The following is a 15,358-nucleotide window of genomic DNA, read 5'->3' on the forward strand; positions in this document are numbered from 1 at the left end:
TTCGTTAAAGCGAAACTAGAGACCAAGCGAAACTTGGTCAATTCATACACGCACATGAAGATTATAAAATAAATAATTTATCTTTAACGATTACATAACTTAGTTATAGACATTATATAATGGAATTATGTACACGCAATCACAATGACAATTTCCGTGCAATTCCTGAACAAATTAAGTCAAAGCATTCAAGGCTTCAAGGCATGAAACCTGTGGAGAGCTGCATGAAGTTTCTGACAAAAACTTACAAAAAAAACCGCGATGTCACCTGGCCGTCGTACCAGTTTTATGGTTGTTAGCGCGCAAATCAAATGTCAGTCTTGTCGATTCCGTTAGTAGCGTGGCTCAATGCGAACGCGCAGTGAACGGCCGAACGATCTGTACTGCAGCTGCCGCTTTTTAACACAGGTTTTCAGCCTACGCGCCGTTTCACCTAAATGCAAGTTAGGCGTGCCGCAGGTGTAGAGACTGTTCCATTGCGCAGTAGAAACAATGCGGCTTTTGCGTTCGAAAAGCCCGGTACTGCCAGGGCTGATCCGCAACACAGCTGGAATGCCGGAGGCGCGCGCGCGCAAGAAGAAAATAAAGCCTTGGTTCCCTTTCTCTACGCGCTGCCTGTCGGCAGCTGTTCGTCAGGGGGCGAGCCTGATTACCGCGCTGCAGGTGGAGTGAATGGGCGCCTCTTCTCAAGTGCTTGACCGCGAGCGAACGGAGATACGCGCGCAACACGGTCTCGTTCTAACAGCGGGCGCGTGCCTGAAGACGGGCAAAATCTGTTTCAATCGAAGCGATGGCGGCAGAAGCGGCGTCCTCCTACCCGAGCGTTCCCCAGCTCGCGATGCATGCGCTGGGCAAATTTCGCTCGGAGTTCGGGGCGGACCCTGTGTGCTACGGAAGCGCGCCAGGGCGCGTCAACCTGATCGGCGAGCACGTGGACTACTGCGACGGCCTGGTCCTGCCATGTGTGAGTGCATGCCCGCACGCTCACGGTTTAATTATCTTTCCGTGTCTGTTCTGGAGTCAGTCGCGCGAGCCGTGACAGCAAGCTTAGGTTTTTGTCCTCGATCGTTTCTGTCGACCGATCTCTCCCTCACAGGCACAGCAAAAATCATAAACATAGAACGCGGTGAATTTTTGACAAGTTTCGATCATGCTTTCGCACATCACTGTGGTTGCATATATACATGATGCGCGCCTTCTCTTAAATCTTAAGTTGCCGGTTAGTGTTTCGGATCGCGGTTTTGAACGCACGCGATTATACACACGTCTATGTCCGGCATGCACCGAAATATAAAACCTTGCATGTGCCCTTTTCCAGAAATATACATATATTCAGCTGAGCTATAGTGCATTGTAACAACATATGAAGTGAACAAAACTGCATGCTTTGCTCAAAGGCATGATACTATATGCTGTTAAAACTGTACATATAGAGCAGCTGCATGCATGCATCCATTAATACTCTTTGGTATGGCACATCTCATATATGCCCGCCATTGTAAAGGTCTACTGCATATATGTGCTTCAAGACATTGATGAAAACTTGAGTGGCTAGTGCATGGAAAACAGTGCTGGCACTGCAGAGAATGTCCCTCCAAGTTGCCGCAGTAAATCTCTGCGTTTAACAGTACAGCAGCATTTGCAGCAAATATATAGCTGTTAGTTCTGCAGCCCATGCTGAAACTCTCCAGCCATATGTGGCACTTGCTAGCTAAAAGAAATGACCGTCATCATGAAAATGAAAATGAACTGTATTTGTGAACAGCTCTTAATATGCCGCATTCCACACCAAAAGCTGTTCAGTCATGTTTCATCTGCAACAAGAATTAAATGATGATCATGTCACCACAATGAAAATTAAACAGAAGGACTCTTTCATTTGCTCACACAGCCTTAACTAGTTCAGCACTCTTTGTTTCAGCAGTGAGACGCAACAACGTCTCTGCATTCCCATTCATTTCACACGATGCAGCATATCTGCAAAGTTCACAGCATGAATCCCTGCTCTTGTGAGAGAGGTAGTACAAGGCTCAAGCAAGACAAGTTGATTGGAGCTTCACAATAAAAGGGAACATCAAATGTGAAACGTATACATTCCCCTTTGAAAATTTATGCTGCAGCCAACTGTGTTACGACACAGACGGAAGCATGCACACTAAAAGCAGCAATAGCTCATGGGGCACCCTATTTGGCTTAAAACGCAGTACACAACCTTAAGCCAGCAGTAACATCATACCTCGGTAAAATTTTTGTGCTGGTTTTCAAATTGTCTCAACTAGAATTTAAGGTTCTGAAGTGGTCTCAGTTGAAAGCCAACTGGTATGCTACCGATTTAAACTGGTTCCATGCAGTAGAGTGAGAGTGATTTTATTCATAGAAAAGCCATGCAGTAGAAAGCTGCTGCTCTTCACCTGTGCACTGACATGAACTGGTCTCCATTTAGAAAAGTGTGTTCAGGCCTATGGTCAGCTGTCTGCTGCTGCAGTCATCCAGGCACAAACAGGCCTCTGTACTTGCTGGGTCCCAACACCTGCTGGTCCTAATACCTACCAGTACCAGTACCCAATGGAAACTGGTTGTTAAACCACTTGGAGGGAAGCAAAAGAGTTGCAGTGAAGCGCTGGCCCGAGAAACCTCGCCTGGAGTCTCTTGTCACAGTCCAAGCTTGGGAAAATGCTTTTTATCTAGTGCTTGGGATTGTCTCGTTTACCAGGATTTTTCAATAACATTTTGTGATCACCGGTGCCTGTGTAGCATAACTGTTCTTCACTATCTATGATGTATCTGATGAAAGGTGTGCCTATCTTCTTGAATATTTAAAGAGCCTTAAAATAGCCTCTACTTTACATTATTACCTGCAGGCAATGCCGATGTACACTGTGGTCGTTGGCTCCGCTGTCGTGGGAAGCACCACGTGCAATGTCCACAGTTTAAACTATCCTGAGCCGGCAAGCTTTCAGCTGCCTTCAGAAGAGGCTCCTCTGAAACCAGGTGGACCATCGTGGAGTAATTATGTCCGGGGTGTCGTGGCTCATTTCCCAGGCGAGTTGGTTATTGCTGCAGAAGAGTAAACCGTGCATGAATCGTATAAAGTACAACTGCATGAATTGTCAACTGTCCTGACTTCTGGCCTGGTGCTGGGCACTCTTTGATTGTGCAGAGCTTCTGGTTCAGACCTGAGGAAGTACAGTGCAACGGAAATCGTACTGGTGCATTTAAGATAATTTAGTAGACAGTAACGACAAAATATAGTGGTGGCGGTGTTAACAACTTGTTAACTCTGTTATCTCTTGTAGGCCAAATCAATAACTCTTGTTTTGTGCGCAGTTAGCCAAGAAAATGAAAAGGCATTAAAAAAAATTGGCGGGTTCTACGTGTATATGGAAATCAATGTTGGACGAAGATTTCATTGATGTTAATTACTAAAAATGTGTTCACTTCTCCATCTGCTGTTCTTTGCGGCTAAACATTCTGGTCTCATTTTGTTCACATCAGTTATTTCTCCACACTTGGCCACTTTTGTTGCTGACCGCTCGCTTCTACGTAGCCGAATTGTTGCATTTTCTGCTGCTTACTTCATCACTTCTAGCCTCTTGTTCTGCTCTTCCCTATTTGGGTGCCTACTCATTGGCACATACCCTTTCTGGGGAATGGGCCAGGAGGAAGAGGAGAAAACGCTTTTATTTTCTATCGGATGTTAGAATTCTTTGAATTACTGGGTTCTTTCTTCTGCCAGCCAGCGTGAGGTCGCCGTAAGCCCTTGACTTTCGGCTGTTGTCAAAGCCCGGTTCACAGACCAACACTGGACTGCAGGATCCGAGCTGGATCCCGCAGTTCAATTGCAGGATGGGCCATGAATGTTTCCATACCCAGTACCTGGTGCCCCATACCTGGTGGCCCAAGTTGTGGCATAATCAGCAAGGCACAGGCAGCCAGTGCCTGTAAAGTATGGGGAGGAGGCAAATAAAGCTGTGCTTTAAGAAAGTCTGATGTGTCTGATGAGACCCAGACAACTCGCACACATGTGTGACATATTTCCATCAATTTGACTAAAAATTGTATTCGCTTTGAATGCACATCAACTGGAGATAAAAGTGTGAGGTTGTAATTTCTATCTCATTTTCTGACAACCCATCTATGACTTTTTTGATCTTCGCAAACTTTTCTTTTTCTACAGCAGTATGCTCACATACAAAGAAAAAGCCATACATAAACATACATAGCTACATATTTGAGCATACTACTGTGGAAAAGACATGGGTTCCCCAAAATATTAGGTGCGTCCAAATATTTGGATATTATGAACAAAGAATTGAATGTTATTCAAATAAAAATATGAAACAAATGGGCAGTATTTAATTTTTTAATATACCTATATGCTACAAATATAATGCAGTTGAATATTTACATTGGGGTGTGGCCTCCTGGCAACGGTACAATGTGCCATAATATAACTTGCACTAGTTTAATGCTCTCAGGTGGACAGGTACATAGAACATGGCACAACAATCACAATAAAAGTTTCGATGCCCTGCAAAATAACGTTTCTGTTTTGCTTCCTAGATGTGCAGCTAGCGATTGAGCGGCACGTCGTGCATATGTGCTTGTATTTTGAACAGCACCATCGATGACACAGATGTGAGAAATGGATACATGCAGCGCTGTTCTCTGTTGTGCTGTTCAGAGTTCAGAAACACATTAACACACACACTCAATTTCTGGCTGCACATCTAGGCAGCCAAATATAAAAGTCATTTCAAGTTCGAATTCTGACGTTATCAAGGTACACGCGTACTGCGTTTAGCAAATGCGTGGCATGTTCCAACTCTTAGTTGCATGGCTGCATGTTGTGAGTAAATTTGAAAGTTCTTGCTTTTGCTTTTCATGATACATCATATGTGCAAACTTCCAACTGGGCTTTACTGAGAGTGCCTGTCTATGTGTATGATTCTTTTTTAAAAAAAAAACGGGCAGAATTATGCGACCAAAGAAATGTGATACTGCAGTCTGTTACGATAAAGTGATGGCTGGAATGGTGCCTATTGCACATCCACTAGTCGCATCGAAAAAGGGGTTAATGATCCCACTAGTCGTCACAATGACTACCTTTTCAGACACATGGTCAGTAAGCTCCGTGATGGGCAAGGGACTCGTCCCCATATCCATTTTACTTTCCCACCACGCCAACACATTACGACTCTGGTGATGTCCACTAAACATGTGAGTCAGGCAAAGCTGCTTGCTATAAAACTGTAGCCTGGTGCAGCCAGCTATTCACTTCATTAGTGGTCTAACCAAAAGCATGGATTCCATTTTCTTTGTTTTATTGCTCCTGTGTGGTCTCGTCAATCTTTTTTCATCATCATCATCATTTATTATTCCCTTAAGGGCCCCATGTGGGGTATTACATAAGGGGGAGGCAAAACAATAATACAGTGAAACCTCGTTAAACCGTAGTCGGCCGGAGCTCGGAAAAACTACGTACTAAACGGTAGTACTGTTTAAGCGAAATAGCATGAGATCGCCCACTTACCTGTCGAAAACGGAACTCGGAGAGAGTGCGATGAAAGGGGAAAAAACACGCAGTATTTATTCACTTCGCGGGACGTACGTGTTATTTTCGTTTGATGTCGCGGCGGCCTAGCACGACGACAGCGGCTTCAAACTTACTGAAGCTGCGTGCCAGCTTCTCAGCCAGCCCCCATCCTCTCGGCAAACACTCGCACGGCAGATTCCTCGTTGGCGTTACGTATTCTCCGTGCACGCGCGCAGTAGTGCTGCATAAGTCCAGGGGCGCCTTTTTTATTGCCGGGTGCCGGAGTTCGGAAAACTTTTCGTTTGGAATAGTTACGTTATCGCGCCCCTGTTCTCCTTGCGACGATCGCATTAACGAGGCTGACGTAACGCGCAGCTTCTGCCACTGTCGGGCCTGAATAGCCCGTGCTGTCGCTTTCCGTGTCGTCCTCATCACTGTCGCTAGTTGACACTTCGGCAACAACAGCGGCATCGATGGTGAAAAGTCGAACCTCGTAGCCGACATCTCTTCGCGGTCGCAGCAGCGCTGCCAAGCAACTTCGCATTCCAAATGCCACACACTGTAGTCAACAGCATATCCATGTAGCGGGCCAGCGCCGACTTCTTCGCGTCACGTTCGGTAGCACGCACGATGTCTAATTTTTCTTCTATGCTGAGCACCCTGCGTCTTTTTTGTCCTCGCTCGCACGACGCCACAACGCTCTCTGGCACGACGTCCATGCGGCGTCGAAATGATGTTGATGTTGATGCGGCTTCACGTGCGAACGCACAGGGCGCTTGGAGGCCGTTGTACCGATCTCTGAGGCTTGTTGTTCTGCCGGGCCGCCCGATGGAGACGACGCACCGCCGTGTTTGCGCGACGAAAAGTGGAAACGCTACGTTTTAACCGATGCGTACGCAATAAGCTGGTACGGTTTATGCGGATACAAAATACATTATGTTCAATGGCCGCTGAGTCGGGGAATTGACTTTACTACTTTTAAACCGAAACTACTGTTTAAGCGGGTACGGTTTAACGAGGTTTTACTGTACAAACATCGAATGAATAGTCATGTACAAAGCAAAAAAGGCAACAACTGAAAAGACACTAAAAAGAACAGGTTTTTGCATAATTAGCTGCAAATATGGGTAGTTAGTAACCTCGAAATTTCGAAGGGTTTCGCTCTACAACAATGGATTCTGGGAGCGAGTTCCATTGTTCTATTGTAGAGGGAAGGAAGGATTTGTTAAAAGCGTTTGTAGAACCATGAAGGCGTTGGATACATAAAGAATTGAATAGACGATGTGATGAACGAATGGGTGGAAATAAAAGTGAGGAACGAAGGTCAGGAAAGTTATAGTACAATTTATGGAATAGGCAGAGTTGCGAAATTATGCGTCTTGATGCTAAAAGGGGTAGACCAATGGATAACTTTAAGTTAGTAACGCTGATAGTGTTGTCATAATTCGATAAGATAAAGCGGGAGGCACGATTTTGAGTAGCTTCTAAAGTGTCAATCAAGTACTTTTGATGTGGATTCCAAATTGTAGACGCGTATTCTAATTTGGTACGGATGAAAATTTCATATGCTAGTTTACGAATCGACGGAGGAGACAAGGATAGGGATCCTTTAATATAGTCAAGGGTTCTTGAAGCATTGGCTGTTATTTGTTGGATGTGGTTCGACCAATTTAGTTTGTTAGTGATGATAACGCCAAGGTAGTGGTAACTGTCGACCTCGGATAAATTCACAGAGCCCAACATACAACAATTCTCCTTGTTGTATGTTGCATAGCAAAAGCCTTAAACCTGGCTCTTAGCAGTCCATATGACGTACGATGATTAAAAGAGCATGTTGTGCGAGAACTGAACAGTAATAAGTCACACTTGGGCTAGTTGGTCAAAATGCGTTATAGTATAACCACAGTGCAAACCACACACGCAACATAGGGAAGAACCACAAGGCACGATGCTGAGCTCAAAACTTATCTTTAACAAAACATCAGACATTGTGCCGGGCTTTGTTTACGTCTGTCTTTTAACCACATTCTGCATCTGCCTTCATATTTCTCCCTCTTTATTTGCAGCAAGTGGCTCTTAAAGGCTCATTGTAGTTCACCAAGTTGACTGTTTGGGCATGTTGGTAAGACATGAACGCAGCTTTATGCACACAAGGTGAGGGCAGAGAAGTGGCTAATACACACGAGCGCTGTGTGTCTTAGCCATCTGCGCTCGTAGCCTCTTCTCTGTCCTCGTTTTGTGTGCATAAAGCTGCATTCATGCACGTTATAGCATGGTTTTGATTTGTGTGCCTCTGTGTGCGTACATGCATGCACGCGGGGGAAATGTGGAAGCAAAAATAGGTATGTTCACCAAATGCTCGTTCATTATGCGTCACTCTGTGGAATATGATGGGGCTGAAGTACCATCTCAGAACGTTGCGCCTTACAATATGCAACACTAAAAAGCATGTTACTGCTGTAAAATGTGGGCTCTTTACATCTGTGTGTGTGTGCATGCATGTGTGTGTGTGTGAGGGCAACAGAGAGAGAGAGAGAGACTGATTACTGCCTTGTATCTGTTTCACACAACCCATGCTAAGTCTAAGCTTGCACATCGATTACTTGACTGTGCTTGACCATTGACTGTGCTTGCAGCTGTCATTACCACCAAGTTGTTCCATCATCTCTCATGCACAAGTTTACCTGCTAAATTCTTCACTAAAGCTTCATCAATCTGCCTGTTGTCACTGTGATGTGACACAAGTGATGCCTATTAGAAAGTTTTAGTTCGTCTGTAAACATACTAACCTTTGCGGTATGCTGGGCTACTGGAGACATGGGTGGCAGTACCAATGCTGGTAGTCCCATCTTGTGGCAGAGAGTTTAACCAGAAAGGACACAGAGCTATTATTGCAGTGACCAACTGTGTTTTACTTATCGTCTGACACAAAGTGTCATCGGCAGTGCCATAATTCTTAACGTGCAGCTTTTCTTTTATATATATTGAGAATAGTAGCCGTGTGACAAAATCTTTTCTAACATGTTGTGGATGGACAAGGTATGACAAGATGTCTCTACTGGGACTGCTATACTACTGCCACCTCTCTGGCAATCCAGTATTCCGTACAGGGCAGCACACATACGGACAAGCTGAAGCTCTCTACTGTGTCCAACCCCTGTCCAGGACTCATACGGAGTGGCTTCAATGCGGTTGTGATCAGCTCGGTGCCTGCAGGAGCGGGCCTGTCCAGCTCGGCCGCACTGGAGGTGGCTATGTTCAGCTTCCTCAGGGCACTGCTTGAGCCAGAGGAACTAAGGTGAGCCGGTCATGCTGTCTCCCATTTTCAGAGTGGATTTGAGCTCCAAACTGTAGTGTACCACTTGTGCTGGCCACAGCAGTCCAGTTTCGGTTAATCCATCATACCATATGTGTGATGAACTGAAGCATGCTGGGGCAGAAAGACTTAGACTGGCGATGATCATCGAATGTTGGCAGCAGGCATGATCAGCATACATGCATCTCCGATTCCTTTGAAGCTCATTTATTTTAAAACATACTTGCATTTCCTCAGCAGCAGCTGCCTGCATGTGCGTTGTGTAGGCGGTATACAAATATTCTAAACTTTCAAATTAGAAATTTGAATAGTGTTGTCTTCGATCTGGTCCTCGAATCGAGTGGTCACTATTTGTAGGTTTAAATCTTTTTTGGTGCTAGCTCCCAAATACTTTGCTCCATCAAATGCGCATAATCGAACGTGAAACTGAGCTGAAATGCCACCATAGTGTACATTGAGCACGGCACATCACTTGGGAAGCCAGGATTTTCTGGCTAAATTACAATAATTTGCACTGAGAATTTGTTGGGACATTGCACCCGATAGTGCGTATAATTTGGTACTATCTATGGATGCAGCACCTGCGTGCTGTCTTTGGATTAAATATGAATGCAAATAATTGCAACATTATTTGATGTAATAGTGGCGACATCTGCTGCGGTTATTCCAACTAGAGAAAAAAGTACTTTGTTTTTTGTTCTGCGACTGCAGACTATGCAGATTTCTGATTGAGTCTTGCAGATAAATAATGAGCTTAGACGACTGTCCTTTAGAACTTCGTCCTGGTGATGCATGGTTACATACGCTTTGAAGCTTCGTGAATATGTGAACAAGCATTATTTGTTCCTAATGTTCCATTTGGACTTTCAGTAGAACATGTCTCATAATAGGCAGTTTAATGGGTAGAAAGTTACTAATTTTAAAAATACTAGGATGTCAATGTTATTTTGTATTACTGGTGAAAAAATTATTCATAATTTGGGAACTATTTGAAAAGTGTACAATATACAATTCACTTTTCATGTGGCACTATCCAATTCACATTAAGTCTCAAAACTTACTATTCTAGCATTGCATGCAATGCAGCTGTATGCAGAAGAAGAGGGTAAAAATGTTTGATACATGTTTTATTTTTTGACATCAAGCGCTTACCATTTTCACTCAAAGAATATACTGAATGTGTGGCTCTTAGTCACCTGATAATTTGAAGAATGTAAGTATAGTTCTCAAGGTGATTTTATGGTGCACATATTTCAGTTTTGGGTGCCTGTACTATTATAGGCAAATGAAATGCACATGTATATAGTACTGGAGTATGAAATAAAACACTTCTCACAAGTATTAACTCAAAAGTATGATTTCACTCTGCTACTCATCTGGCTGCTGAAGTTGGTGAAAGCCCCAAACTGATTGATTGATTGATTTGGTTTAATCTCCCAAAGCAACACTGGAGCTATGAGAGACACCATAGTGGAGAACTCTGGATTAATTTTGACCACCTGGAGTTCTTTAATGTGCACCTATACAGGTCTACAAGTACACAAGTGTTTTTAGTTGGATTTTTTCTTAAATTAATCACTTTTTACAAAAAATTTGTGACTTACAGTGACTAATTTCTAGCCTTCTTTACATCAATCAGCTTTACAGCATCTGCCATTAGGAATACATTTACCATAGAAAACTCATGACATCTTGCTTTGCGCTCTTTGGCCATCCTGCACCACTTTAAACCGCACATCATCATCACGACCATTTTTGCATTTCGCTCTCATCAAAATATAATTTCTGCAGCCATGAATCGAACCCGTGACATTGTGCTAAGCAGCAGGTCACCGTACCAACTGTTGCGCATACCAGGGACAGCGCCAGAAATTTTCTGCGAAGTGGGGGGGGGGCTTTTAAATCAACATGGGCGGTACCACTTGATTTCAGCCTGCTTGTCTTGGCTGGAAAAGAAAAAAAAACTTTTTGTGGAATTTCTCTGTGATCGTGAAACCCTTGCTTGTGACTGTACACACCCCTGCAACCAAAAGTGACTAGATCTAGACTGCTAAACAAGGCAGAGCTTCACAACAAATGAAGACAAAGTGATATTTGACCACTGTTGATCGCAGGACAGACTAAGTTGTTTGATATGCAGTTATGCCCGTCCAAATGTAAATAACGACATAGTATTACAATGAGAGTGATTCAATGTGGAAATGACGCTGTAGGGTGCGAACATAAGTGCTCATTGGGCATTTCATGAGCAGTGCTCCAAATTTTTGGCATGCTTTGTTTACTTTTGTTTAATGAAGGTGTAAATGGCTCGTAATTTGTACCACTGGCATGCAGTTTAAAGCACCTCCACCGCACATTCAGGCGGTCAGTCATTAAAACTGGATGGTGTGCACAGTGTAGCAATATACAATCACCGCTGGCCATATCATGGGCAAGGGCTTACAACAACACTTGGTCTTCCTTCAGCTATGCTGATGCACATTTAGTGCATAGTGGAAGATCTCAATCTGGTGCAGAAGCATGGAGTGTGCTCATAAATGTTTCATCTGGTTAGTTAGTGTCCACCTCGTGTTTCTATGTTTGCCGCGTGCAGCGGTCATTTGCTACGTAGTTAAACTTCGTGTAATGCGTGTTATCTAAAGGCCCAACTAAACATTCTACTCAAGAATGCATGAGTGCTTTATGCACTTTCTGCCTCCCTATGGAATTGGATGAGCATTTATCAATGTCCAGGTACCTTCTTGTTTTGTTGTACCTCATCCTGTTCATAGACACAGAGGTGTCCTCTCTCTTTAAAGTGCCCCTAAACCACCTTGAAGGTGAGCGAGCACCTTCTCTCCCACCTTTACTGCTCTCCCTACAAGCACTCTCTCCTGCTCACCGCATACTTCTCTAGGAGACCTGTGGACACTAGGCCAGCACCAAAGGTCCCATTGGTGCTGTTGTTTGAAGACACCACCAGCATTTGCTTATCACTCCTCTGTGCTTTTCAGCTACGTGCCGTTTTCCCCGCACACGCAATGTGAAACATGCTAAATAAAGTGAAATCAGCTGAGCGTGCAAGGCATGGCAAGCGAGATGACAAGAAAGAGCAGATGTGCGACTATGTGGGGAAAAGGTGCTAGCAGATGCATTGCACCTGATGTCCCTTGTATATGAACCATTCGGTAGATTTTGCCCTGGACACGTCACGTGGATGACCCTGTTGACATTACAGTGTGTCAAAAAGGCACCAAAAATACCAAAAGAGGAGCACACAATCGTTCTCTCGATTATTATATGCGGTGGACCGTTTATGACAAACCCTGCTAAGATGAATTCTGTGATAAGGTAAACATGAGCTCAGCAAGTTTTGTCTAATTTGGTGTAAATACACTGAACTTTTGTTAAGCTCATATATTGATAATGTATGAACTGACTTTCAAAGTACCTTGAGATGACGTGAATCAAACCTTGGGTGCCCACAAATGCACCGGCGATGTGCAGGTTAGTGCCTCAAGCACTTGATCATGCTGATGACACGTCTAAGCTTCCAGATGTGCTGTTTTTCTGTGCGTTAAAACTTGTGGCAGTTCCTCATAAATTCTCAAGTTGGTCACTATTGAGAATACATTACTTAAAAAATTTTAAACATGGCTGACTGCATCCTCGCTATTTAAAAGACGCAATTATTCTGGAAAACAGTGAAGAAGGGAAGTGGCACACACTGAGGAAAACTTTGAAGAACCTCTAAACACAATTGTTTTAATGCTGACAGACAGACACAAGGAAGGGCAGGAGCAGGACACCAAAGCAGTGCTTTGTGTGTAAAGCAGTGCTTCGTCTGTCCTGTGACTGACTGTGGTGGTGTAGTGGCTTCAAACAATGTTACTAGATTAGCTTCAGTTTGCAAGCTCTGCCTGAGCTGTGTGCGAGATTGTGTCTCCTTTCCGTCTCCACTTACGCTGTGGCACTTCCATCGCTGTTGGCTTGGTAGCTGCGCTTGCTTGGCTCAGCGGCCACCTGCTCCAAACACAATTCCAGTGCATTTGTTTTGCAACGCATTAATTTGCATATTTTTTACGTAGTAATTAAGATAGAGGTAATAGTCTCAGAGATGGTAAATAAGTGCATGCACGTCAACCACGTAGCTAAGATAAAGCGAAGGGTTAAGCAAAAGTATGACGATTGTCATGATATTCGTATTGGATTGCACGCTATACATGCACTGAAACTGCTCATCACAAAAATAACTGATCTTGTTTATTATCTCGGTGTCTTTTTGTGATGTTCATTTATTTGATTGTTTGCCTAATAAAAGTTGTGGCAAATAATGCCCGCGATATTAGACTTTTACAGTCAGCTATGTTATTTGTTATGTTAGCGTAAGCTATGAAATTCCATGTTCATTGCTTGCTTGGGAGACCAGATGAATGAAAGAGAAGAGAGCTTGCGTTTTCACTTACTCAAAGAAGTTTATTACTATGTACAAGCATCGAAAATTTAATGCAGGCTCACATATGGCTGTGAATGGCACATTGATCTACAGCGAACAGGGTTTCTTATTTGCAATGGAGACTTTCTCACTATTTTCAAGATGCCAATAGGCAAAAAATGTCTGGACAGCATTTCTCTCCATCATATTAAATGGCCCCTCACAGGCCTCTCAGCAGGTCTGGCCATTTCAAGCTGGCAAGCGCAGTGCATACAGTGTGTGTTAACGATTGTGTCTGCTAAGTATTACATTTCTGCACGCTCTGGAAAGAGCTTAAATTTGAAAATTGACAATTACTTGTCAAGATTTCACAAGATGTCAATTACTGTTGTGGGCAAGTTATGACCCTTTGGGTCATATCTTGTCCCATAACAGTAATTGTCATCTGTCTTGCCCACATTTCCTTTCTTTAATGCTGCGAGCTCACAGTACTTCCATGTCATAAACGGCTTGCACATTATCAGCGTGACACAGCATTTTCTCGACAGGAAAGTAGTGAGCACCGAGTTTTCAAGAAAGTAAATGCAAGCGAGGCAGATAACGATTATTGTTATGGAACAAGATAAAGGTGCTAGGTGTAAAGGTGCAATGGGTGTAAACTTATTTAAGAGTGTATGCGGCTGGCAAGCACGAGGTGAGGATGTCGAAGAGCCTGCGTCGGTGGACATGTCGGTGGTGATGGCAGACGGCCAGCAAGGCGATGGCTGGGCGAAGACTTGGAGGGAAAGGTTCTACGGTCAGACGTGGTGCCCTGCACCTCTACCAGAAATGTTACAAGGCAGGAGACGTTTATTGAGAAGTCTCGGCACTAAAGCGTTAGATGGGACAAGGCCACCAGGCCAAAAGCAAAGTCCACCTCTTCCTTCTCTTCCACCACTCCTTCTCTTCTTTTGTACAAACATGCTGTTACAATATGAAATAAGGCTCAGAAGGACAGTTTTACAGGTATAAAATTTAAATTTAAAGGTTTTGAATGCTGCCTCCCTTGAAGGCAAGCACCATCGCCAGGCACCTGGAAAAAATGCCTCTTTTTCGGCAGGTACTTTCAAATCATAACTGCTTTTCCAACCGGTCACGAAGCAACGTGGTATGTCTGTTGCTCACAGTACAATAGCACTTAGAACTTTAGACAACTTAAATAGCATGATCAGGGCACAACAACACCAATGGCCTACGACCACTACTACAGCGGGTATGAATAAAGCCACTAAAGCTACAACAAGTCTGGAGATTCGAGCAAACCATTTGGCAAGCACCGCCATGTGGTGTGAGATGGAAAGGTGACACGCTCCGCGTTGCAGTTTGCGAACTGAAGCTAATCTAGTAACGTTGGCTTCGATGCTGTGCCGCTAAGCCCGAGAGCATGAGATCGAATCCTGGCTGCGGCAGCCACATTTTGGAGATTGGGAGCGCAATGCAAAAAACTCCCATTGGGTGCATGTTACAAAGGGCATTAAAGAACCCCAGGTTGTCAAAATTAATCTGGAGTCCCCTACTACAGTGTGCCTGACATATCATTGGTTGCTTTGGCACATAAAACGCCAGAATTCAAATTTTTTTTTGCTCTATGCCCCTTCTTGTGCTTGTGTCTTTGAGTGCTAAAGCAATAACCAATTCACCCAAATGACCACTCTGAATCTAAAAAAAAATATTAGGCCCAGTGTGATTGGTAGATTGAACTTTCAGAGCTGCTAATGGGCCATATTCAGGCAACGCGTACTGCAGTGGTACCCTTTGCCTTAAAGCAAAGACCTGTCATTATGCTCATAGCAAACGGCTACCTTTGCCACAGCTGGTACCAATCCTGTTCACTTTTTGTTCTTGCCTCGAAGCCACTCACGAGTTGCGCCTTTGTTACTGCAGGCGTCCCACACTCTTTTATGATGGCAGAGGAAAAAAAATTGCATAGGGCTATTATTATGCAGCATAGTGGTGCAGGAGGCAATCACAAGCCTGCTGCAAGCTGAAAGAAGTGAAGTGACGCCGTATCTATTCGCATGTCGTGTACATTTAGTAAAGTTTGAAAAGATTG

General features: G+C 43.9%; 1 protein-coding gene across 1 annotated transcript in view; it reads left to right on the forward strand.

The window, feature by feature from the left end:
* The first annotated feature begins 201 nt into the window (after positions 1-201).
* The window catches only part of LOC139048754 (galactokinase-like), a 29,975-nt gene continuing 14,818 nt past the window's right edge, over positions 202-15,358 (forward strand). Inside the window, exons 1-3 of the mRNA XM_070523324.1 lie at positions 202-964; positions 2,862-3,042; positions 8,702-8,834. Coding sequence (XP_070379425.1) covers positions 791-964; positions 2,862-3,042; positions 8,702-8,834 — 488 coding nt within the window. The 5' untranslated portion in view covers positions 202-790. The remainder of the gene's footprint in view (positions 965-2,861; positions 3,043-8,701; positions 8,835-15,358) is intronic.

Source organism: Dermacentor albipictus, chromosome 8 (assembly GCF_038994185.2).
Source record: "Dermacentor albipictus isolate Rhodes 1998 colony chromosome 8, USDA_Dalb.pri_finalv2, whole genome shotgun sequence".
Lineage (NCBI taxonomy): Eukaryota > Metazoa > Arthropoda > Arachnida > Ixodida > Ixodidae > Dermacentor > Dermacentor albipictus.